This window comes from Rhopalosiphum maidis, chromosome 1 (genome assembly GCF_003676215.2).
Source record: "Rhopalosiphum maidis isolate BTI-1 chromosome 1, ASM367621v3, whole genome shotgun sequence".
NCBI lineage: Eukaryota > Metazoa > Arthropoda > Insecta > Hemiptera > Aphididae > Rhopalosiphum > Rhopalosiphum maidis.
In genome coordinates this window covers 55,169,673-55,196,742 of record NC_040877.1, presented here as the reverse complement: position 1 = coordinate 55,196,742, position 27,070 = coordinate 55,169,673, and the positions used below count along the sequence as shown (strand labels likewise).

Here is a 27,070-nt window from a genome sequence, read left to right as displayed (position 1 = left end):
CGCTTGATATAAATTTCATTATAAAACACTAAATTAAAAACGTTTTTAGATTTCGATAGTTATAGATAAAATAATAATTTTTTGATTAGTGACAAACATTAGAATTTGTCGACCAGGTGTTACACTAATGTGTTGTAGTCTACCTCATGGATTACGGGTAATTACCACGTTTAAATCTGCCGGAGAAAATAGACAAATGACATCGTTCCACTATCGTAAAGTCGTTAACGCGCTCGTAAGCCCAATACTACAAAACAGATTTGCTTGTAGTCTTAAAACTTACCCTTTGTATTGTTAAAACGATTTTACTCATTTTGTATAGGTAGGTATATAAAAAGCATTCGGTCGTTTTTGTGGGTGTTTTCAATCTCAATTGATTACAAATTTAATTTGTATTTTAGAAAACCTATATTAATTTCAAACTAATTAAACTTAAACCAGATTAAGTTGTGTTCGCGATAAATATTAATTAAATTTAAAAGAAAAAATTAATTTTATCAAATATTCATAAATACTAAAAGGTATTTAATTAACGTAAAAAGTTTTTTTTTTAAATTAAAAATAGAAATAAAAATATCACTAATTAAAATAGTTAGACAATATTAAAATTCCTATATTATGTTTAAAATATATTACATTGGTTATATTCATTATTAACGATCTTTAATATATCTATTAGCTTGGTATTTTGTCTTAATTTGGAAATCTGAATTTTATTTAAAGTATAATAGTCGTTCTGTTTCAATTATTGGCCGATGCCCAGAAGTATTTTGTCGTAACATATAAATAGAATCAGTTCCATACTGCCTCTTTGAGGAGGGTACAATTGGCTTTCAAAAAAACATCCAACGACCATATTAATATAAGCCAGAATTTCGTGTACATATATCTAATAGAACTTTGTGTAGAATAAATTGATAGTGAAGAAAATGTTGGTTTCATATACTGTTGTTTACTTTTATGCTGCTTAACGTTAACCCTTTAAGTTGCCCATTAGTTTTTATATTTCAAAACTAGTTTTCATTTTTAAAATATTACAGTATAAGAGTTGAATATTTAAAAAAAAAAAAAAAATATTTTCTTTAAATATTATACAAAATAATTAAAAAATATTTTACAAAATACTATATATTTTATTATCATACAAATATTGTGTATAGTGCATTTTAAAACAATTTTTATATGTGGTCAAACATAAACCGAAATTATCGACTATTTATCGAAATTGATAAAATAATCCAAGCAACGATTATTAAAGTATTAAACTTAGCGAAGTATCTGCTTAGAAAAAAACTATCACTGTTATGTTTATTTAATAATAAATAAATTCATATGTTAGATTCTAAGATAAGCAATTTGAGTAAAGAAAAAAATACCAAAATTACGGTTGCTTAAAGTGAAAATGTGAACAACAGCGAAGAACTTTATTAATACAATATTCACGTATTCATACATAAAGTAATCGTGTATTACACGATTAAAATATATTTTTATCCACAAAACAATCGAAATAAATATTGATTTTGTGTTTGTTTAAATTTATTTTATGAGTGGTTTTGACATCTTCTCATAACGTCCATAGATAGGTATCTGTATCCCCTTGTATCTTATGTTAAGTTTGTATTAAGGAAAAAATATTTAAAATGTTGAAACTATTGTTTTTAGTACTATTTGTGTTTTTAAAAAAAATAAATAATTGTTGATTAATGATTTATTTGATACTATATAGTACAATATTGTGTGATTCGGGGTGCGTGATTAGATACCAACAAAGGCAATAATCATATCCAAACACCCTTTGATATATGTACCTACATTAGGGTTATTAGCATATTGAAAACGACTGTATTGGTTCTGCTGTGGACCATTTAAAGTTATGTTCATCTTCTTCGACATCACAAAAAAATTGCATGATAATAATGTACATTGGTACTGTTAAAAAAAAAACCGATGATGTTGGTCAATTATATTTGATTAAATATTATTTATGTATAATATATAGTTTATTTTATGATAGTGTTACACTAAAAGTTGTCATGCATTATGCACATGTTTTAATATTTAAATATTTGTATCCACATCGATATTATGTTTTTAGGTGTACCTATATATATATTATGTAAGTATTTTGTGTTGTTGTTTCTGAAATTCATAATAGTGTAAAAATGATAAGCCGAGAATCGTTTCGTTTGCGCTTCTCAGACGTTTGAATCCTTCGCATCAGAAAAATTACGTAGTCACTTACCCAAAATATATTACTTTATGTTCATCTATATAATATAAGAATATAAGCATGATTTGTGGGTATAGTGATTTTATTGTGTTACTTTAAATGTGCTGTGCGTATAATACGATTTTCCAGGTCACAAAAACACCGTGAAATCAAATAACATGTTGACAATAGTCAGTACTGCTATCCAAATGTGTTAGAGAGTATTGTTTTGATTATGCCCTTTTTATACTTCAACACGTTTCCTGTGAATTCAATCACTATTATACCGTGTAATAGAATGCAAGAACGTATGCAAGAGTTATTTCAAGAATCTGTACGAAGCATTTCCGTCTCCCCATTTGCAAATGACAAATAATATCTTACACATTTGATTTACACACTAATTCGTCGCAATGAACACTTGGTATTTTCTATTTAACTTCGACTAAACACCTATAAGACTTTTATATGCACCAATAATAATGTAAAATATTAAAGCTCTTTGAAAATGATCGAGTTTGTCTTAGTATAATATTACTGAGGCAAAAATAATAACAATATCGTAGATTAATAAAAATATGTTAACATATTATTATATTCCAATCATAATACTATAATATTGAAATTTGCACACACACATACTTGTCTAGATATTAATCTTTTCGTCAAGTATTATGTTTTAGTAATATATTTTTTTTCATTTTATTTTAACAGTATTTCAAAATTTATGATGTCGAAAAATAATAGCAAATATTTTTAAATATTATGATATTTAGTCGATGATTTATAATAATGATTTTAATATAGTTAGGTAGTTATTTTTAATGATGTCAAATTTTATATCAAATAATATTTTCGATACCTCTAGTTATATTTTTCCTTCTCTTGTAATTCATTTCTATATTCTGTTTGTTTTTTTTTTATATAGTGTTCCATTGTACTTCTTCATATAAACATCTTAAGTTTTTTATGTTATTTTGTACTTGAGTAATATAGGTGTATTATTATTATAAGTATCCGCAAAAAAACTTCAAACAATATCGTCATAAAATGACAAAATGTACTTTATACTGTTGAATTTGATTGAAGTACTTAACACACATAACTTTATTATAAAAAACTAAAAAGCAGTTTAATGGAACAATGTGCGTAAATTTTCTGTGAAAACTTATCTAAAAGCCATTGTTGTTTGAACTTAATTTTGTTTCTTGCCACTTTGATTGTTTGAAAAATATTTAATAACTGATTGCTTTTAAAGGAACAAATACAACTTTCAAGTTCTGTAAACTTCGAAGTTTTATTTATACAAATCAGTTTAATCTTTGACTAGATAAATTCAAACTTTTAAAATCTATGGTATTTTTTTATTTGTATATTTGTAATTAAAAAAAATAAAATAAAATTGTGTATCTTAAGTGATATTTTTATTAGATACTTATTTTGTTAGTTAGTGTTAATTAAAATGTGTACATTTTTTATTCAAGAAAATGTTATTTACTATAGTATTGTATACCGTCGTAAATTTACCCAGTCAAGAGCACCTGATACATTAAAAAAAAAAAAAAAAAAAAAATGTTAATAATAATTATCATACGAATAGATATGTATCTGATTTTAATTAAAAAAAATCTCGATTAAAAATACTTGGCACATGCATCGTTCTTTAGATGTAGTTCTTAATTAATAGCATTTAAATTTAAGAAAAAAATAAACAAGTTTGGCAACAGTTCTCCCTGTTACTTCAGTTTAAATTATTCTAAGTTATGTTATTTTGAATTTTTTACTGAATAATTAATTTAACTTATGTGACATTAGTTAATTTAGATTATATTTTAAATTTTCGTACAAGTACTTTATTTTTTAAGTTCAAACAAAAATGTAGTAATATCAGTAATTTTTTTTTAAATACATCTATTATGAACTATAATTTATAATGAAAACTGTTGAGATTTTACTGATAGTGTGTTCCAAATAATTGAGCCATTTTCTAAGTGTTAAAATTTTTTGTATGTGCATTGAAGTTAATTTTCATATTATATCTGGGGTAGAACCAAATATATCGTGCTCAATCATATTCAATACAAATTAATAAACATGGCAACGTCGATTAAAAAAATAAAAATAAATCTTTCATTCGTTCTCAATTGTATTACTAAAAATACTATATTCAATCGTATTCTATCGGTCTATGTGTACCGTTTAAAATGGGATTATCCCTTATTTAAGCAGTTGTCCTAAAATTTTTTTAACAGAACATTTTTTTCAGGTTATATAAGTATAGTTCTTTCTTTACCGTATTTTTATTTAATAGAATAGATAATTTGGTAGTCTAGATATATTTTCATTCTATAGTGCACGTAAACAATTTTCAATTGATAATAATAGACTATTTTATATTTAATATTTGTATTTTTGTATGGCGTATTTAAGTGATAACCAAAGGATAATGGTTTTTCATGGTTGTTGTAGCGTTAAATTTAACTTACATAATGTATCTAGGAAATGTTTTCAGATATTGTATTTTATTAATTAGTTTTACTTTATATTTATCTAAACTTTCGTGTATCAAACGTATTTAAAAAACAAGTTCTTTGATTTAAAAATCAAGTTTAACCGGTATTTGTTTAGAAAGAATACTTAATGATTTAATTTAAATAATTACTAGAATATTTTTAAAAGTCATATTGAGATATTTGATACTTAAAAAAATATTATACAACATATATTATTATGATTTATATTTTGTTAATAACTTTAATTTATTTTCATTCTACTACTCATATTTATGCATCTAGTGTTCATATAACTTTCATTTAAGTTATACACGAAATATGTTTAACTTTTAACGGTTCTTGAAAAAAATTAAATAAATAACTTGGTTCAACTAGTATCTTATGGAAACAAATACCTGGTAATACGAGATAGATAATTTAGTAGATTGTTTTGTTTTTAATCGTGTGAAATATGCGTACATATTTTCGTCCTTAATTAAAAATTACAAATATACGAGATAAATACAAGTGTACTATATAAAAAATACCCCATTGAGTGATATTGATATTATTTTATTATGGCACTCGAGAATGTACGAATCATACGGAATCTAAAGAGTGCGATATAATATATTTATTTTTATTATATATGTATATATAAATCTACGTAGACCTCGTGATATCACAGTGGTAGGCAACTTGTTATTATATTTGTATCATTCTCGCAGCGATTCGGACACGCCCGTTAACTTTATCCTAGGATCCCTTGCTTCATTGAAGCCGTTAACTGCGATATATACTAACGGGATGGGTTAATGTGTCTGGGTGGTTGACCCGCGCAACATGATTGTTCGTAGGATTTGCAGGATATAGGTTAGAGCGGTCAAGTTGATCATTATTAAGTTTTAAAAAGATATCTAGTGGTGGTTCTTGAAAATATTAAAAAATATATTTATGTTTAGACATGAATTATATCTATACGAATTATTGTATAATATCACATGTAGTAAGTTTTGTTATTATTTGTTTGTTTATTGTGTTACAATTAAAATTTGAAGACCGTAAACAATAAAGTGTTTACTATTCTCCAAAATACCACGTTAGAAATGTATTATTAATTATAATATATTGCGATAGGTATTTGAATTCCTAAAAAAGAATTATTTCAATAGGTTTATTTGAGATTTAAAAAATGTTAATCGACAGAACTTAAATGGTAATCCTTCGTTTTGCCCTCAATCAAGTGATACGATGATGAAATTGGCATACTGAATGTTAAGAGACGAAAAAAATACCATTTAATCTTAGTATTGGTACTGAAATTTGTGTGTAAAATAAAATCAAGACAATCTATCTACTAATTGTAGTTGAATAATAATTATTAAAATATTCAGAATATCCCATTCATGCATTGTCTTAGTCTCATAAATGTAAATTATATCAAAATTGAGTTTAGTAGAACACCATTTTTTTTTTTTTTTTTAGCTTCAACATTAGAATGAATTGACAAATTACCAAACAAAAGGTCAAAAAATTATCTGTGCTTAGATTTATTTAAATTTTTAAGTGAGATTATGACGATTTTTAATTTTTATTTTGCTTGGAAATTAATAAATCGAAAAAAGTTGACGCCTTAGCTCAGACAATGTTTTTATTTTTAAGTTTGATAATAGGTTAAATCAGTCTTATGTTTATACTAACAACACACAATTGGTTCTTCTGAATTCAATTTGATATGTTTTGCGTTTGTACATTTAAGATATCGCGTGAATGGGTAGCGTTTTCTTAAGGTATACCTAGTCAACTTTCCCATTTTTCCAATACCTATACTATATTATACGCGTAGAATCGTTGGTTTTCATAACGGTTCTGCGGTTGTGATATCACCGAGCAAGTCTGTCGACTGTCGCCGACCAGATATGTATCACCGTGACGGGTCCGAGACATATTTATGTCTGGGCAGGTGCGATTGTGGGTGACAATTTCACGGGGGTGTGGTTACCGGTGCGTTATTTGTGGTGGTTTGGAAGGGGTGGGGAACGGAGGAGTAGAGAAACTCCGCGAGCGAACCGTCCGGGTTAATTTATTTCCCGGGTTTGCCGCGAGGCTAAAATTATGTGTCGTTCGTGAATCACGGCGGTCAACCGACCCTTAAAACTGGATCGTTTAAGTCTGCGCTTAATTACAGCAGCAAAACGAATGCCGCGTCACCCGCGTGGAGGGTGTCGTCAGAAACGCGTGGTGCGGTAAACGTCCGCTGACCGAGCGCCTTTCTCGGACGATTTTATCCCGTTATATTATTAGTTATGGGACTGGCGCTCGCTTCTCGACCTTTGTATACGAATACGGAACGAAAAGACCTTCATAATAATATGTATAATGTACACATAGGTACGCACGATGACGGACGGTCGGACGGCTAAGGTATAATGTAACCGTAAAGGGGCAGTAAAGTCGGCCTCTCATCTGCACCCCCGAAAGTGTATATATCCCTATATACAAGTACATAGACCGCCGATGATTTTGTAGTTTTAAGCGAATTGAATAGGAAAGTACATATATGTATGTATTTATGTATACATACACCGTGCCCGAGAGAGGATAATACGATTTATTGGGTCTCGTTCGAAAATAATAGAATTAACTCCGTACCCACCACCGTGGTATTTCCGTAACCCACCCAAACCTTCTCATTCCAATCAAAAGCCCGTTTGTACGGTACTATTTTTGGGGAGCGGTGGCGGCAGTCACGGCGCACCGCTAACGTCGACTGACAATTTTCCGGCGATGGCGGACAGAACGGTTTAGTCCGTTTTGATCAAAGACTTCGACGGCGTTTCCCTCCTACCCGCATATTCTGACCTTTCCATACTCACACGCGCGCGTGTCGAATTTTCAATTATTTTCCCTTATGCCGCCGTGCTGCCATTACCATCACAAACAACTTTTTGCGAACATTTCAATATATTACGATAGAAATTGTGCACATGTTATTTTTGCCCACTGATTTTTCGCCCTCACTGAATCCCAACCATATAATATTGTCGTCGATGTTAGTTTTGTTTATGCGAGATTTATAAATGTCTATGTCTGAAATGTGCGTATGTTACATGCGTTAAAAATTTGTGGTACAAGTTAAATCTCCGTGTAATATAATTCATAATATATAATGTTTAATGCATTTGTTTTTATTATTATTTAATATTTAATAACAAAAATATTTATCTGAACTTACGGGTATGTCATCTGCGATAAATACGCTCTTTTCTTTTTATTTCAAATTGTATATATATTTTACGTAGGTGTCTATATGTAAGTAGATATCTGTATAAATCAATAACTATCTAATTGTGCGATAATTGAGAATTTCGCTATTTTAATTTTCAATATTTAAATGTTATAATGTTTAAATTAATATTATTATTCCGATAAATTTGAATATTATAGTAACTGAATTGTAACCGGAATATATATATTGACTTTAAAGTTAAGTCTCGTTATTATTCAATCAAATCATGTGTTCTTTAATGTTGAGCGTAGCTAATTTCGAATAAATTATTCATAAGTTCAAAATGTTTCAAGCTGATACATCTTGAATGTATTTAAAATAAATTTGTATACTCAACGTTTGCTAGCCGGTATTTCACAAATCGTGATGTATTCTTAATTTACCTGTATAAATTCATTTTAAAGAATGGATCAAATTTTGTTAATTTAATTTTTTTTTTTTTTTTGTTAATCAGTATTTGTCCTGATCTTTTAAACTTCTGTGTAAAATATGGATAAATAATACTATTAAAATCATATTTAAAGTACCTTCGTATTATAATATTAACGTGGATAATATAATAAAGAAAATGTAGAATATTGATTTACCTATATATATATATTTATATAGTACTTATATTTAGCATATTATGTTCACTTTAATTTGATAGTTTTTAATTAAATTATTCGAGTTACCTATCGTAAAATAACATTTTTTATAAAAATATTTAAGAGTATTAAAAATGTTGCTTTTAAAATTTGGAAAAGAATATACATTTTATCGTATATTGTAATTTTTTATCGCCTAAGGAGTGGTTTATCACATAAAAATTAATTATTAATTATTTCATATTTTATGTAATTACCGCCAATTGGCTATAAAAAATAAAACTGTTATGTGATAAAAAAAAATATGTTGTTTAGAAGGGGAAATAATTAATGTTTATAGCTTTTTAGTGATGGATACCTAATTGAAGTCTTATAAAAAACAGTTTGGTCGATGGCTCTGTATTAAAAATTAAAGAACTTGAATATACATATAATTTGTAAGTATAGTTACCATGGATTTAATTTTTCTTAAAACACCATCGGTCATAATTTTGATGACAAACTTGTCATATTATGCCTTGGAACGTGGTGATCCATTCCAATAGAAACAATAAGCTCTGTATATTCCTTAAACTTTTTTTTCGTCTAATTTTATCATCAATCATATAATTTTGCTTTTTGATTGTGTATGGGCATAATTTTTGCGTCAACAAATTAATGATTTTTATAGTTTTGCATTCATCATCTTTGTTTAGAATTGTTATATCAATCGTAATCGGAAGATATAATAAATTATAGCTTATAGAAAATACGGTACTCGATGTTTGAACTTAGATTTGAAAGGATTTGACGAATGATTATGTAACTGTACCAATTTAGTATATATTTTTACTCCTATTGGTTAAAGCTACCTAATACTCGTTTTATAAAATTAAACTAGTCGTAGTTAAATGATTGAGATATGTGACATACTAATATCTACATAGGGCTTTAAGCGATTATTTTTTGAAATAACTATTGAAAAAATGCTATAACATTAAAAAGTTTTTGGTTTAGAATATATATCGTCTAAATTTGGTTAGAGTAAGTGTGTATAAGGTGAAAGATTAGTCTCAACAAAATTATAAGTATTGTGTTTTATTGATCCTTGAATTATTCTTTTCTTCATGATTTATTGTTTCACGCATTTGTTATTGGAATATTAATCAATAGCTCTGCATTATATATTTATCGTTATTCGTACAACAGAAATAGCTTACTAGAGAATACTTCTACGAGACAGTTAAAAAATATAATATTAATGGAATTCAACAATTTAACGAAACAAAATTATATCTTGTATGAATTATTAATACTAATTTTTGTCATTATTTTCTTATGGTTAACACTTTTAAATCACGTTTTTTTACGTTGTTATTGCTTTTATCTAATGCTGAAAATTATCTTTGTGTACTAGATAAACATAATTACCATTTTATTCACCCAGTCAACCGTTCAAGTATGAACCGTCGCGACGCGTCGTGTCGTATATGCACTTAATTATTATCAATAAAGGTGCGTGTGTGTGACGTTTTATATTCATTCTCTTCACTCGTGTATAGCATTTTATACTTAAAGGTAAACTAATTTCATCTATCGTTCATTTACAGTTTTACACAATCACTTGGTTTTTTTGTGTGTGTGTTAAATTTCCATGTTTTATGTCCGCCGAATTCTTATGTACCGCCAAAACACTATTGTAATATAATAGTAAATAAAAAAATTAACTGTGTGGGTACGTCTGTGTGATATTATTATTTATACATTCCAACACGAGTAATAATTTATAAATCTGCAAGTATGCCATGTGTTTACGTGCTGTAAACTAAATTATTTGTGATATTTTATTTAAATTAATCACTTATGATGTTTTCTTTGTAAATAAAAATAAAATTATCCTGTAATGCATTTTACATCATAATATTCATGATACAATAATAATAATTTAATTTCAAGTTGCTTTGAAAAGTGTTAAATTATTTTTAATCTTTAATGTTTCTTTAAAGAAAATGTTTATTATAGTTTTTATCTACAAAAAAAAAAAAAATAATATTAATTACTTATGCAGCTATTTAACATCATAAAACAACAGTTATCTGTTATGAGTCATTATTTATAATTAGTTATTCAGTTTCATTATTAACCTATTTAGGTAAAATTACATTTATAAATTTAAATGATTTAACACCTTATTTCTTTAAATAGGATACTGCAGTCACAAAGTAAATTGGTTTTATTTAATAACAATGTTTCCCAATTATTCTTAGTATGCACAAAGTTAAATAAATATAACATTTTTCAAATATTTATTTGAATATTATTTATATTAAATATTGTACATGAAATTCATTGTCCTGAGAAAGATTTTCTGAGAAGTGTTTGCGTGTTTTATTTTTATTTTATTTTAAGATTCAGACGGCAGTTTTTTTTTTATTCATTTGACATTGTCTGGTTTGTTATGTGACGTCAATCGTTCCAGGTCATTCGATACGTTAGTGTATACGGTTTCTTGGAATAATGTATTTTTACAGATTTATTTATTGTCACCTGATACATTTTGAATTTTAAAACTGTTACATTTTAAAATAATATTGATTCTTATTGTATTTAAGAATATTTTAATATCACTTACATAAAACAATTAGTTTATCGCTCTACCTTAATGCTAACAACATCTGTATTTATGTAACTTTTTATAAAAGTCAATAAAACTGTAGAATTTCTTAAATAAAATATGTTGTTAGCTTTTAAAAACAACTAATACCATGCTTGTTTATATAATTAATAACATCAAACCATATATTTACTATTGGAAACTAGTAGTTTACTAGTAGTAATTGCGTGGTATTTAGAAATTTTTTTTTTTAAATATGATAATATGTGTTTAGTATATTATGGTATAGGGCCAGGGTTCGGAAACTCAAATTTACTAGAACGCCAATTTTTAGAACTTTAAATCTAGTGGATTAGAGATTATAGAAAATAACAAAAAAAAGTCAATAAAATTATAAATTAACAAATACCTAATATTTATTTTTGTATTTATTTATACATGTAGTATTTATTTATTTAAAGTAATTTAAAATTTAGATAATACATGTTTACGGGTCGCCAATTACTATGCCTGGAGTAGTCAGTACCTATAGGTAATACTAATTGATGAAAAATTAATATTTTATTATCCTACAATAATTTAGCAATTTAGGTCGATCATTATATATTTTTTTTTGTTTCATTTGCAATGTGATTTGTTATATTTGATAGTATTGTAAGGTTACCAGTGATTTTTAATATGCGGTTTCAGTAAAAATATAAATTAATCATTGACGCTTAAGTTTTGTTCTTTCGTTGTCCCGATATTTCCATTCTTCGTAGAAAATGTAAAATTAGTAAAATTAAATTTGTAGTTACCCACATTGAATTTGTGAACCCTATATTGATATTTAACTAAGAAAGTAGGACATTACTAACACATACATAGATATTAACATGGGTTTTATTATGTGGTTAATTACTTTTAACAGTCTTGCTAATAATAGTAATGAGTAGGACTCAACACGTAGGTGTAAACTAGTGTAAAATAAATCGTTACCTGTTTATCTTATACCATTGCTTTTCATCCATGAATAATTTATTTGTAAATATTGTGTTTCTATGTTATCAACCTACGCATACATTTGAAAATGAAAGCATGTTATTTCTGGATGTAGAAGACACAAACCATATGTGTTTTAATTTTCCAAAAATAAGTTTTGTGTAAAACTATATTTAGGTAGTTTTATGCATCTGTATCTGAATACAATATTAAATCGATTTCTGGATTCGTACGGTTGACTTGGAAAAATTATGATATAATACTTGAGTCATTTTAGATTTTTTTTATTAGTATTTTTTTTTGATTTAACTCGTATATACATAATCAATATTTTATTCTTCACAATTTTAAACTTAAATTTTCTATAGTTTTTTTAGTTGCAGAACTTCAGTGTCTATATATTTTATAATATAATACTGAATTTACTGTATCTCGTGTATTATAAAATGTTTGACTTACCTTTTCTATTTAAAGAAAACTAAATACTCATATTTGTGTATCCGTTAAAGATTCTATATTGTTACTATATTTATGTGCTTTGCACTTTTTGCAAGTTAAATTTGGAGTATTTCAGTATTTTTTATGACACGCGGTGTAATAGATAAAATAAATCATCAAGTATGTAAAAAACAAAAACAAAAATAATAAATAATAATGATAATAATAATAAAATATATTCAACTATTCTCATTACCTAATGCGTACGCCATTCTGGGATCAACATCGATGCCTTAATTTGTTACCCTGCATGAAAAATAAAAGACTCTTTCGTTCGATCTTAAATTAAAAACACACAAAACTTCCTACCGTGCTATTACTGTATAGGCTACTGCTATGACCTACTTGGTCTTAAGTAACACTACTATGAAGCTCAACCAAAATTTTCATTATCAACTGTGCTTGAAGATTCCAATCCAATGTTCCTCGCATCAACTCAAAAGGTTCATTCAACGTTTCCAATAATACTCTTTATTCAGATTTCAAAATACTCGCCGCTACTGAATTGGCAAAGCTCCTTTAAACATATAAACACTTAACTTATACAAACTTACCCACCATCTCAATTATAGTATCATAGTATCACCCAACTATTATCCGAAACTATATCAGAGAATCTAAAAAGGAAATCTAAAAACACAGTAGTGTGGTAATCTGTCTATTTAAATAAAAGTACATGTTTATGACACTTATAGCATTTAATATTATTATTATTATTATTATTATATTAAATATTTCATAATGGAGTATGTATCTCCATTTAGAGGTTTCTCCATTGTTTTATTCGTATGCCATTATTTATCATTTATTATATTGTTCAGTTGTGTGACAAGAATCCTAATAAAAAGTGTTGTTAAAATAAAATATTATTTAACTATTGTTACTTCAGCTATCGGATTTACTAAAAGATGTAAATAAGTCATACATATCCAATCATTTATAATTATTTTTCTGACAAATATATCTATAATTTTGGTGATGAAAGTTTATAAGATAAACTTATTTGCCCATTTTTTAAAAATTTAATAGTTGGTATTCATGTACTGCGTTATAAAACTATACTCGTATACCTGGGGAAAATAAATGGGAGAAAAAAATCATTGCACTTCGCATTACATATTTCTGACATTGATTTTTGGTTTTTATTTTTATTTTCTCTTCACCCCATCTTAATCAAGCCTTCCACCGTAAAACAATAGGTAAAAAAACTAGTCCATACTAATTAAAATTGGAATGTTGAGAGTCGTAAAAAACATTCAGTTAGTATTCTGCCATTCTCGCTACCACTCTTGGTTGAGTAAAGCTTGATAAAAAGGCACTGGGCTGTAAAAAATATCCTTCCAAATTGCGTCAGAGCTTTATTTTTATTTATATTTTTCATTATAATGCCACCACTTGTGACTGTGATGCTGTTGGTGTAATATATAAAAAAAAAATGTTTAAAAAAGTTTCAATTACCTCTTCATATATGTACCTATATTTATAAGAAAAAAATACTATCTAGCGTAATCTAGTGTATCTTCAAATTAAACAAATATCTATGTTGGGATCCACTGAAAAATGTCTCTATATTAGTCATTTTGTCATATATTACGTATAATAAATAACATTTAAGTGAATTATTTTTTTTATTCAAAATTTCATTTTCTCATAAAGAATTTAAATATAAAATGTTGTCATGGTTTGTATATTTTATTCTATTTTCGGTTAAAAGCAAATCATCTTCATCAGGCATATCAACTCTAAATACTGACTGACGATATAATTAACTGTTCAATGAATAATGTTTCATTTGAAACTTAAGTTGCTCTTATCTTGGGTACTTATACCGAGACCGTTAATTGTAGGTTCTGTAGGGCTTTTATTACAATAGGACACGTTTACGCGAAGTTTAACATGGGTATAAAATGTTGTAATTTAAGATATTTGGCTCCGTTTTCATAGTTTATACTATAATTATGGTCGTTTTATTGAAAAATATGATAATAATAAGATAATAAATATTTACTGGACAAAATTATTTTTAAATTACTTTAGATAATAATTTAATATTTTTTATCATTTGAGATATTTTGTTAAAATCATATTATCGTTTGATAAGTCAGTTCTTGGTAATTTTATTTTTATTTTATTCGATCTCGCGAGACGGCCAATATATTTTTATAATAAGCTCGTTGAACAAAATATTACATATTATTTTACTTTTTATTATAATGCAATATTTCTGCATGTTATATCCATGCACGTTCAACATTGGTTTGTGGCATATCCATCCATCTATATACGTGAGTCGATAAAAGAGAGAGTGCGCTCGCATTAACCAACGTGCCACTTCACACGAATTACTACCAATACCTTAATGAACGTTCATTGTGCGCATCGTATACACGCTCGACGGTATCTGATGACAAAGCCAATCAACGTGCGATTCATTCGCACTAGTTGTTTTCTATACGATCGTCGTGTACATATTGCACCCTTCCCTCCACCGTGTAGGTCAAATATTACGTGGCCTCTGGCGTCCTTTGAACATTTCGCCACGTTAACTGCTGCAGGCCAAAAGTTTATATAATATATATAAGAGCATTATATAATATGCAAATAATATTGAGCTGTGCATTTTAACGTATTGCAGAAGATTGAATGTATCGATCCGCCGCTGTACTAAATATGTTTTTGCATAGGACAGTCGGCCGCATACGGTTATTATTATTTAGTTGGAATAGTTGAGACCCTATTTATAACGTATGATGTGAGTACCTTTTATTGAAAGTGAACGTAAACTTGAGTCAATATTTTTGAATATGAAACGTAGTGTTTGGTTGGTTTTGTACGCTACACGATACCTATTTCATACATGTATCATAATAGGTACCTGCATTATAATGCCGAACAAAAAGAAAAAGTTTTAAAAATAAATTATTTAATAATATTTAAAAATAATAATCATATAACCTTTAAGTCTATATATTTAAGAATTGTAAAAAATACGTCAACCATAATATAATATTGACCCTTTTAACTTTTATAGAATAGATTAAATATTCGAATTTATTCAATACATTATACACATATAGGTACATAATTGACTTACGATTACCTGAATTATTTGTGTATTTTTACTATTTTTTTTTTTTTTTACTTTAATAAATCTGATTGTAATATTAATAATAATTAAAAAAATGTTTAAATTAAGGATAATAATTTTTAAAATATTTTTATAAATATATAAAATATTACATATTATATTAGATTTAGTATTTATTAAACTTGGACTATTTTTGTAAAATATAAATATTAATTACTAAAATTTTCAAATTACTATAGTTCCTATATCTTCTAAACCCATTTTTGTGGACCTATATTTTTAGTACACTAAATCAAAAACTATTCATCTGAATTTTGATTTTGAGATATGTACACATTTTTTGCTAAATTATTTTGATGCATTCGAATTACATGCTAAAAATATAAATATAAATTGCAATGTCCAAATTGCATGCCAACTTTTGGAGGGATCTGTCCGAATTGCATGCCACCTCTTAGAGAGGATTGTCCGAATTGCATGCCGTGTACCCACAAGTTATTATATACCTTTATTTATCATTGCATGTATGCAATTTAAATTTTATTTTTAATTTTCTATTCTTTTTTTTTTTTAAATGGATGAATAGAAACTGATTATTTTCTAGATTGAAATATTTTTATATTCAAGTAAACATTTTACCAAATCGGAGAAGATGACACTATGAATATTAAATAAAACGATTGTAGTTTAAGGTAATCAAGTGAATGTATTTTACAGTTGTACAGGACATTTTAAATAAATAATCATATTATAAAATTTGGTGGAACTTTTTTGACAATATTCAATATAGTATAAGTTTATAAATGATAATAAAATAATAAAAATGATAGTTTATAATAATAAAATATGTTGTAACGTCTTAATATGGAAAATATATAATAATAATAATAGTACTTTGTAAAACAGTTAATATTAAAGAGGGAATAGTTTAAAATTATTTAAGAGCCTAAACTACACTGAACAATTACGTTACAATTTAATAACAATAATAAATCAAAAAACAGTAATAATAATAAAATACGTATAATAATATTGTCTATATTGAAATATTCAACGTCAAATAATACAAATTTAGAAAAGTATTATATTTTATTTATTTTACTATCGGCAACTCAATGTATGCTAATTTTTTTAAATATTTAATTCTATTTATTTAATTGTTTTTAAATTCCGTCATTACTGAACTTTTAAATTTTTCTTTATCTAATATTTGCCGACGTCTATTATTTAAATTTGAACTACGTATTTTTACATACTTAAATATTCATTGTACTTGTTACTTGTTACAATACACTACAATAGGTACAGTTTGGTAAAATGTTTACATGGATATAAACATATTTCAATTTAGAAACTAATCAGTTGTAATAATTGTAAGGCGTTTTTATTCATGATTTTTTTTTAAAAACTAAAAAAGTCAAAAATATAATTTATGTCGTGCACATAAGTGCATCATGCATGATAAATAATCTTGTGGGTACCCAGCATACAATTTTGACATACATCTTACCTCTAAGAGGTGGCATGCAATTCGATCATTTTTTTTTTTTTGTATGTGATTCGGATGCATTCAATTATTAATAGTAGATAGAGGGTTCTTATTTGTAAAACAGAAGTTTGTATCTCCAAATTCTCCCTTAAGTAGCATACAAAAATCTCAAGAATTTGAAAGTATGGTTTCTAAGTATATTTACAAAACCCAAAAAATCAGAGTTTGAATAACAACATCGCGGAAGAAAAAATGGAGCTGATCATGTTTGGTGAATCATCCTTTATATTACAACTAAAGTACAATCAATATTATATAGAACTTAAAACATTATGCGTATAATTTATTCTGTAATTATGCTACTTATGTATAATGTGATTAAAAAAAAAAAATATTCAAGAAAAATGTCTTTTTATAAATTATATAAAATAAATAAGTAATTAAACGAATTCCTTAAACCATAATTGTATGTAAATATTTAAAATATAATAAATTATTTTTTTTCGGATGAAAACAAATTCAAAACCTATCATAGTTTGAAATTATCATTTTATGTAACATTTCAAATTTATTAAGAATCTTTGTAATAATAAATACACGCATAAAGGAATTGACATCAGAAGTAATTTATGTTATAAAAATATTAACGATAAATATAATAATATACATTGGTTGCATAGGCAGTATGCCTTATGATATCTTAATATTACTATAGTTACTTACGGAGTAGTTTATTTTTCAGAAATAAGGTAATTGCGTGAGTTATATAAGTAAACGGTTCCTCCGTAAAACCATTATATTATTTTCTTATATATATATTATATACAATATTGTATTCATATTTAGGATTATTAGCTTATAATAAAAAAAAAATATTGATAATTTATAGTACTGCTTTTTTTTAGTATATGTTAATGATTTGATTAGGTCATAATTATACATTTTTTTTGGTTAAGGCCTTTTAAATGACGATAATCGCATAATCATAACGTCTGTATAATTTTCAACTACAATTTTTTTATCGGTTTTACTAGGGTGTATGTTATTTATTTATGTATTTTTTATGTCTGTCATCATCAAACACAAATAACCGCAGATATTTGAAATTGTCACCAAATATTTATAACAGCATATTATTCTAGACGTGGTACATATTTTATAACATACTGTCTGTTTTCAGTATTTAGAAGCTTCTTTTTTATTATTATTATTAACGTTGACAACAATTTTTATGCTTGATCAACAAGCTTGAACATTTAAAACTGATTTTACATAAGTTTTTTTTTTTATAGAAATAATTATGTTCGTCGAGACTTGGAACTTTGTGCTATTACGTATGTTATTATATTATGAAGTATACAAAATGATATATATTTTTTTAATATTAGTGCAATTTGAGATATTTCTAATGGAAACAAAAATAGAAAATATCTCTAGAAATATTATAGACTGACAGAATGTGTCCGCTTAGATAGTTTTGTGTGTACAATAATAATGATAATATATCAATTGATTCATATTTAACTTACCCAAATTACAGTGATTTAGTGATTTACTTAATAACGAAGTACTAATTGTTATACATCAGAGTGTGAACCCCTTGTTTTTAATTTTGTTCATATTTGTTTAATTTTTTAAATTATTTTTAGAGCGTGGTTTTCTCTAGGTATACAAATTGCTATATTTGCTGACCCTTTGAGCAATTTGCTTGTTAGTTAGCTCCTATAGAACTCGTTAAATAAGTTAACCATGTATATTAAAGTCTTATACTGATTATCTGTTGTCTTTAGATCAAAATAAAATATATAAAAATCTTAAAATATCCTTGGAAAAAAATAATATTATAAAATTACTATTAGAATGTATTATTTAATGTTGACTGATTTTTTCCATATAGGTATATTTATAAATCTATTTATATTATTTAATTTTATATTTAATGAATTAATAATATTATATTAAATCTTTAAAACTGGCGGTCATCCAGAGTGACGAAAAAGAAAAGAACTATTGTGTAATATATATCGTACTATTACGACAAAGAAATGTCATATAATATTATCTTAAGATTGTTGAAGTTGCATTACACTTTGCATATTAATTTTAAGTCCTTGCTCGCTTCGTTTAATTAAAATGCCGTATCTTATCTAAATAATCCAAACAAAACATTGCATGGTTGCGTACCATAATATGTTAGTTTTTAACGAATTAATTCAATATGCGTATGCCTAATGAATATTGAGTATGATAATCCATTATTCTTATATATCCTCACTGTGATGCAATGACGTATGTTGAATTGGGTATCTTAAAGATGAAATTGATTAATGGATCACATAAATGAACAATGTTTACTGAACATATTTATAACCTAACCATCTCAAGATGCTATATAATTATTTCATCACAATAAACAATATAATAACTTTAATTTTTTTCTGTAAATTATTAGTGCAGTACCACATATTAGCTTGTTCTTGATTTTTTTTTAAACCCTTTTCAGCCCTATTAACAATCGGTAGGATGTAGGGATTTTTAACAAATAACTTTTTTTTCACTGAATTTCATCAGGATTTTTTTTTAACTAACGTAAATGTTTTTTACAGAGTGATGGTTTAATCATTTTCGAACAGTTGCAGGTTGAAATTTAAAATACGTACATAAATAATCACAATATATGATAATATAACAAATTTGAATATGGCATGAAGCGACGCGTTATAATTATGATTCTGTAATCATTGAAAATCCAAAAACCAGATAGGGCGTTGAAAATATAACCATTGCATATTCCTTTATTAGATAAGAATATTTTTCAGTTAAAAAAATAATTTCTATTAGACGAGTACATGGTTTTTTATTTAACGTTTAACTTTTAACGGTAGAATTCTTCACTGACTGTTTAGATAAGTTTTAAACTTCTTAATGATTCTTTGAACTGTAGAATGTATGTAATGAATTCAGTTATAGTTACATCAGTCGCTGTTGAATAAAAATTAGTCCGAAATCAATAAATACAATTTCCAGCTGAATCTTAAAATGTTTAAGTTTATTAGAATTGAAAATAGATTTTTATAATGCGTATATATTTCTATTGCACACATACTTCTTCGCTATCTGTTAAATTAACTACTACCAACTTTTTGAAACTATAAAGATATACCCACGATATTGCTCTAGTGAATTTAATTAAATAGTATTTGTTGAGATAACTTTCAAACTCTTCGAATTACGAATTTCCATCGTTATGTCAATAATGTTTTGATTGTAAACACCGTTTCTATAATAATAATATTGAAAATGTTTTATTCATATAATTTATAAATTCCAATTTTATATTTTATTACATTTGTATTTTTTTCATAACTTTTTTGTTGGTGTAATACCTATACTTTATGTTCTACTTGCTGAGTACTATGGGCGTTTATCTGAATAAATATATATATATATAACTATTTAAGTAAGATCCCTTTGAAAAATCTTTCGTGTCAAATACAGAAAACAACATAGAACATTATAGCTTTTAATGTACTAATTACTCTTATTATGATGGCGCTGTATATCCATTTATTAATAATTAATACCTTTGTTATATACTGTACACATTTTTGAAATATTTAAAAAGAAATAAAGATGTTTAATTAATGTAATCATGATTTATTAATCCATGATACCGTGTTGTATTTATGGTTGAATATTGAGTCAATATATTATTTAGTTATATACGAGACACATGCTATCGAAGTTAATTAAGAATTATTATTCTGATAAGATATGTAATATGTTTGGTCATTAATCAAAATTAGAATTTATACATTGTGAAGATGAAATTATTATTAAACTGTTATAGATAAATTGTAATTATATTATTATTATTATTATTGCTATGATTATGTATTGTAATAATAATATTATTTGACATTTAGTGGTTAATATAGTTTGTGGTTATTGAGTTATATTGTACGTCATTATAATTATTAGTTACTTCCAATAAATAGTTTATGTAAAATTCATATTATAGTTTCTTAAATATATATATATTCTTTAAAAAACTTTATTGCTATACCTATATAGCTCTACGCATTGTTAAATTTATCAGTTTAATTATGTTAATCTGCTGAAAATGTTTCACGTAAAAGTATATTATGTCAAGTTAAAAAAAGTATAACAATTGTTAATATACTTTTAATCTCAAAAGTTTCAGAACCTACGCTTGGTAAAACTACGCTGTTTTAAATTTGAAATTTTCGTGTTGAACAATTGTTCCATCGTAATAAACTATGTTCATTTGTAATTTATATATATATATATAATAACACCACTGAATATTAAAAAAAAAATGATATAAATTGTATTAATTCTATCGATTTTCAGTACACTTCACCCACTGTAAATATTTAATTATTTTTTTTTACGCTGATGATGCTATTTCCAAAAGGCTGGAAAATTACCTCAACGTCACACCTCTATCTTGTCTTCTTTCTATCTGTGCAAATGTATTCAAAACTAACCGAGAGTATGATTTAATTTTGTTACAGTTGGTTGGCGGCGAATTCGACATGGAATTAAACTTTATCATACAAGATGCGCAAAACATCCGACATATGTTAGAACTTTTAGACCATTGTCCTCCGAACTTACAGGTAAGTTAAGAGATTTACTTTATTCCTCAAGGTTTTGTAAGTTTTCTGTTCATTATGTGTGATTGTGTACCAATAGTTTATTTATTGTAAACATGTAAAAAAAAATCAATCGTATACATTTTTAGTACATTTATTAGTATCTCTGAATCGGGAATTTTTATAGATACTTTTAAAGAGGTTTATGAAATTATGTCATAAAAATGGTTGACCTATATTTTAAACTAAAATATAATTTACTTAAGTTGTTATAATCAACTATAGGCCGTCTTAATATTTAAAATATTTTAGCAACGCATATTTAATATTTCAATTTGTTTCTAACGTTTAAAGATTGTACTATTGACAATCTCTATTGTCACGAATACGAATTGGTTTTATACTTAACATTAAGTACACAAGAAAATTTATCATAGTGTCTTATTTATTATTAATTTTTATTGTACAATATATTTCGTGTTATTATATAATTTAAATATAGTTGTATTACTACGTAGTTCTATAAAAATGGGGTATTATTAAGTTTATTCCTTTTCAAATTAAAAAATCTTATAAATAAAAAAATAAGCTACTTTTTTACTGTTCTATTTTTATAAACAGTTATAAATGATTTAATAATCATAACTTCTTATACTAAAATGTAGAACTTCAAGATTTTAAACCTATTAAACCTGATATTACAATTTTTATCAATTTTTAATATATAAATAAGTCTTTTTAATGTAGGATAGGATACAAATACCATATTATACTGTTTCTGTTACGTTTTTTTTTTTTGTCTCAGTGCAGAATAGTTTGATGATTACATTTTTAATTTTAAACGATTAAAAAACACGCATTCGTTTTATTATCCTTACAGAACATGCTATAACATGACAAAATTATTAAGATTTTGATGTATGAGTCTATAGTGATAAATACATATTATATATTGTACGTAAATTAGTCTAAAATATTGCATGGATTTTAAATACGATATTTTTATTTGGTTTTAATCAATATGATTAATATAAATGTAATTTATGTATTTAATATTATTTATGTTCATCGTAATTTGCTACATCTAATATTTCCATGGCATCAGAATTGTGTTTAACCACATTATGATTGTTTGTAGTTTATTAATATATAATAAGTATTTTATTCATCCAAAACGAAATTAACATTTTCGTTTACTTCCCTCAAATAATATAAAAACACAATCTACTGTATACGAATTACAATGATAAGTTGTATAAATCTATAGAACCCTTTTGGTCCACAGTTTGCACTCCGTTGTTGTCAATATTTATTTTGTCTCAGGATGTGTAATTTTCAATGTATTTGCACTTGTTATAGTCGCCGGTCGCCGATTTTACGAACTACGACGTTTTAGTTGATACAGTTGCATCTTTGTTCATAAACTTTTTTAATGTACATTATAAGTTGTTATATTATGAAAACAGTATTCTAGTTAAATATTTTAACCTTTAGAATGTTTTTAATGCCAGTTTTACAACCTTTCCTTGTTGTTTATGAAATCTAATTCCAATTAAACTTTTGACACTTTTAGTGACATAAATGTTTTTTTCACTTTAAAAGGAAATTGATATATTACTTTATGTTTTTTTTTTAATAAAATGGTTTTATTTTTATCGTTTAATCATTTATTTTTAACTACAGTTTAAAAATATATTTATTTAATATTAGTTTACATTTTTATTAATATAAATAAAGGGAATTAAAAGATAACTTGTATAATATACCTATAGCTAGTATAGTTATAATAAAAATGTTTTTAATAATTGTCCTGTGACTTTTAATTAGTTTCTGATATAAGAATTTAAGTTTATTGAAATATTTGTTTAATTGAAATAGACGTTTGACACTATCTAATCATAGAATCTATAGCAAAAAATTATTAATACTTTAATTTTATTGATAAATCTGCTTCATTAATGTATTATATTAGAACTATGTAGTTTAAATAAAATAAATGTAAAGTGTTTAACTTAAATTTAATTAATTAATTAATTTGAAGTTTGAATTTCAATAAAATAAAAGGTTAGTTTTGAACGTATGTAAATCCTTTCTTCTGTATAATTAAAATAAAAAATAAAATCTAAGATTAATTTCTGTGCTTTATGTGGTTTTATACTCGTAAAAAACTAAAATGTAATAACATATGTTTACAACCGTATTAATCAAATCGTTTTAAAACTTATTATTTTTTATTTTTATAATTCATAAAAAAAAATATTTTTATTTTTTTATTTTTTTATTTTAAATTTGACTTTAATATTGTTTTTGTGTTAAATATTACGTAAGAAAAAAAACAAGTTTTACTATACATTTTAATTGGAAACAATATATTCAAATAAAATAAATGGTTTTAATTATAAAATTAAGTAAACATTTTATATTTGTTTATTTTATATTAATTATTCAATTTAAATTGAAGTTTTTAATAAAATAAATCTAGTTATTATTAATTATTATTACCTTATAAATTATTCCTGTGATTCAAATATAAAAGAGTCTTTACCTTAAAAAGTTATACATTATAATTAAGAAAATATATATGACTTATTTGTGTCAAAAAAATGTCTAGTTTTATTATACTTGAATTTGGACTTATTTTGGATTGCAATGCGTTTTAAAATAACAGTTTCCTTGGTCATTATTTTTGCGTTACATTTAGATTGTAGTGTGTATTTCATCTTTGTTCGTATTACATACTTATAGAATATAATAGTAATAAATACGTGTTAAAAGTTTTCCGTACAAAACGAAATTTTTCTCTGTATGTTTAGAATACACGAGCAATATATTGGGTGGTATAATATATTTCTAGTCTTTTCTGGATTTTCTTTCTATTTACCACTCCCACTCCCACTTATTCCCAACTCACCTGCACTCTAGTTGGTTTTCATGCGCTAAAATATCTGTTATTTTGTCGGCAGAAATTTATCGTCTCACATCTTTTACATGTAATTTATTTCACTTATCACTAACACAAATTTCACACACGTACATATATAGGTAGGTGTTATTGGAAGATTTGATCAAGAAGTCCTTATTCAAATAAAATAAGTTTATATCTCCATTAGTCTTGAGTGTCACTTGTATTCATTTAAAAACATTTAAATTTTATCCAATTACACTCAATTCTCTATTCTAGAATATTAAATTGTGCAATGTAGAGAAATGATTTTATCACTTTTAAATATTTTATTTTTATTTTATAAATATAAAATATTACACTAGATATATTAACATTCTATTCTAAATATCAACATATTAGAGTCAACAATTGTTTTTAATATAATTGAATATACCTTCATTATATTATATTCAACTGTATAAATTACTTTCGCATTTTATCAAAATAAATGTATCACAATTATATATATATATAGTCAAAGATAAAATAATTACAACTAAAAAATTTACGTTCGGATTTTGTAAATATTTATTAACTGTTATTTGAATTAAGATAATGTTATAATTTTAATTATAGGTAATAACATAATCAAATGATTTAATCATATTATTATGATATTAAAAATTTTCACGGCAGTTGAACTTAACTTTAACGAATAGATTGGTTTGTAGAAATCAAACTGTTTTAATAGTGGAATTTAATTAGTACCATATTTTTTTTTACTCCTTTATCATCCTTTGTTTGAAGTTGTGACATTTTCTAGAAGACACTTCGTGACTATTCTGCAAAACTACTGTTTCAAAGACGAGTGACAATCAAAAGTTTTTTTGTTCTCACTTCTCCTGCTCTCAATTTACCGTTCGGACTGCTGATTTAAAAGTTGTTTTCACACAATCTGCAGAGAAAATATACGCACAGTAGTTGGTGTACAATTTCTACTATAACTTTACATTAGTATTTCTATTTTATATTAAGTGTATCATGTAATGTTTTTGGCGTGTGACAATAATAATTGTTATTTAAATGTTGTTCACGGTTAATTCACTAATTATATAGTAATGTTTTCATAGTATCTTACACAATTTAGATTAATTTATTTGTTCCGTGTCTATTATAACATCGTAAAAATGAATATACATCAAAGTATTCAAATGTTAATACGTCATAATTTTACTATTTATATATATCTTATTAATTAGAGTTTTATTCTGTTTATTAGTTTGCCATTAATATTATTATAATTCACTAATTTGTTGCGCTTCAACGATATTTTTTCATTAGGTAACTATAATGACATAAATTAATTTTATGTTTGAATGATTATTTTCAATCCTTTGACTATCGGTTCTCATATAATTTGTTAATGTATATTTTTAAAAATAAATAATTCATGATAAACAGCGTTCGTATCTTGATTAAAATACATTAAAATTTGAATATATTAACATTATCCATTAATTTGTATATACAATTTAACATAAGTGTTATTTAAAGACAACATATTATGACACTTGTCTTTTAATTAAGTGTGTGCGTTGAATTAATATAAAATAAATTATTTAATTCTGTTATGATAATGATAAGTATGAACTATTATGGTGTCCCAAATGGATTAATTTTAATTAAATATTTTTATCATTTTTAGTTATTAATAGAATCCATACAACTATAATTTAATATTCAGGGAGTATTATTCGAATAAGTTTATGCTATCGAAAATGATTACGGATAACAGTTAAATATATAAAACATTATTTTATTCTGGAAAATTGATCCGGTCTCCATGGACTTCGTAGGTGTAACTACGGAGTATTGAATTGTTCAAAAGTCTGTGAACTATAGAGTTGTTGGTCAAAATAAGGTTTATGGCTGCAGGCAATAATACTCACTAGCGCAACGGCCAACGATAATAAATAACGATTGTTGAATCTGTAGTTTAAAAGCAGACGTGAATTACCTACAGCCCACACAAGCGTTCGTTCCCAGGGTATCTCAAATGTTCAGGTCATTTGGTGTATTTACCGTCCCTCAGGACTTTATATCCTAGCCCTACGCGTATTTATGTAGCCCTACTTGTGTCTCTTTGTTTCTCACATAGCATTTAAAGTATGTGTAGCTGATTTGTTTATACGTGATAAAATCAAATTATTCTTTTTGTACACGTTTGCGTATAAACGAATATATAATTCATAAAATAAAATATAGCTGTTCAAATCTGTCTATTTTATTATTCTATTATGTGGGTTAGTTAATGAATTAAAAAAGATTTTCGTTTGTG

General features: G+C 25.6%; 1 protein-coding gene across 4 annotated transcripts in view; it reads left to right on the top strand.

Moving 5' to 3' along the window:
* Positions 1 to 27,070, top strand: part of LOC113549846 (neurobeachin) — a 219,751-nt gene that overhangs the window by 65,561 nt on the left and 127,120 nt on the right. For all 4 annotated transcript variants that reach the window (XM_026951441.1, XM_026951596.1, XM_026951362.1 and 1 more), the window contains exon 2: positions 21,768 to 21,872. In XM_026951441.1, coding sequence (XP_026807242.1) covers positions 21,768 to 21,872 — 105 coding nt within the window. The remainder of the gene's footprint in view (positions 1 to 21,767; positions 21,873 to 27,070) is intronic.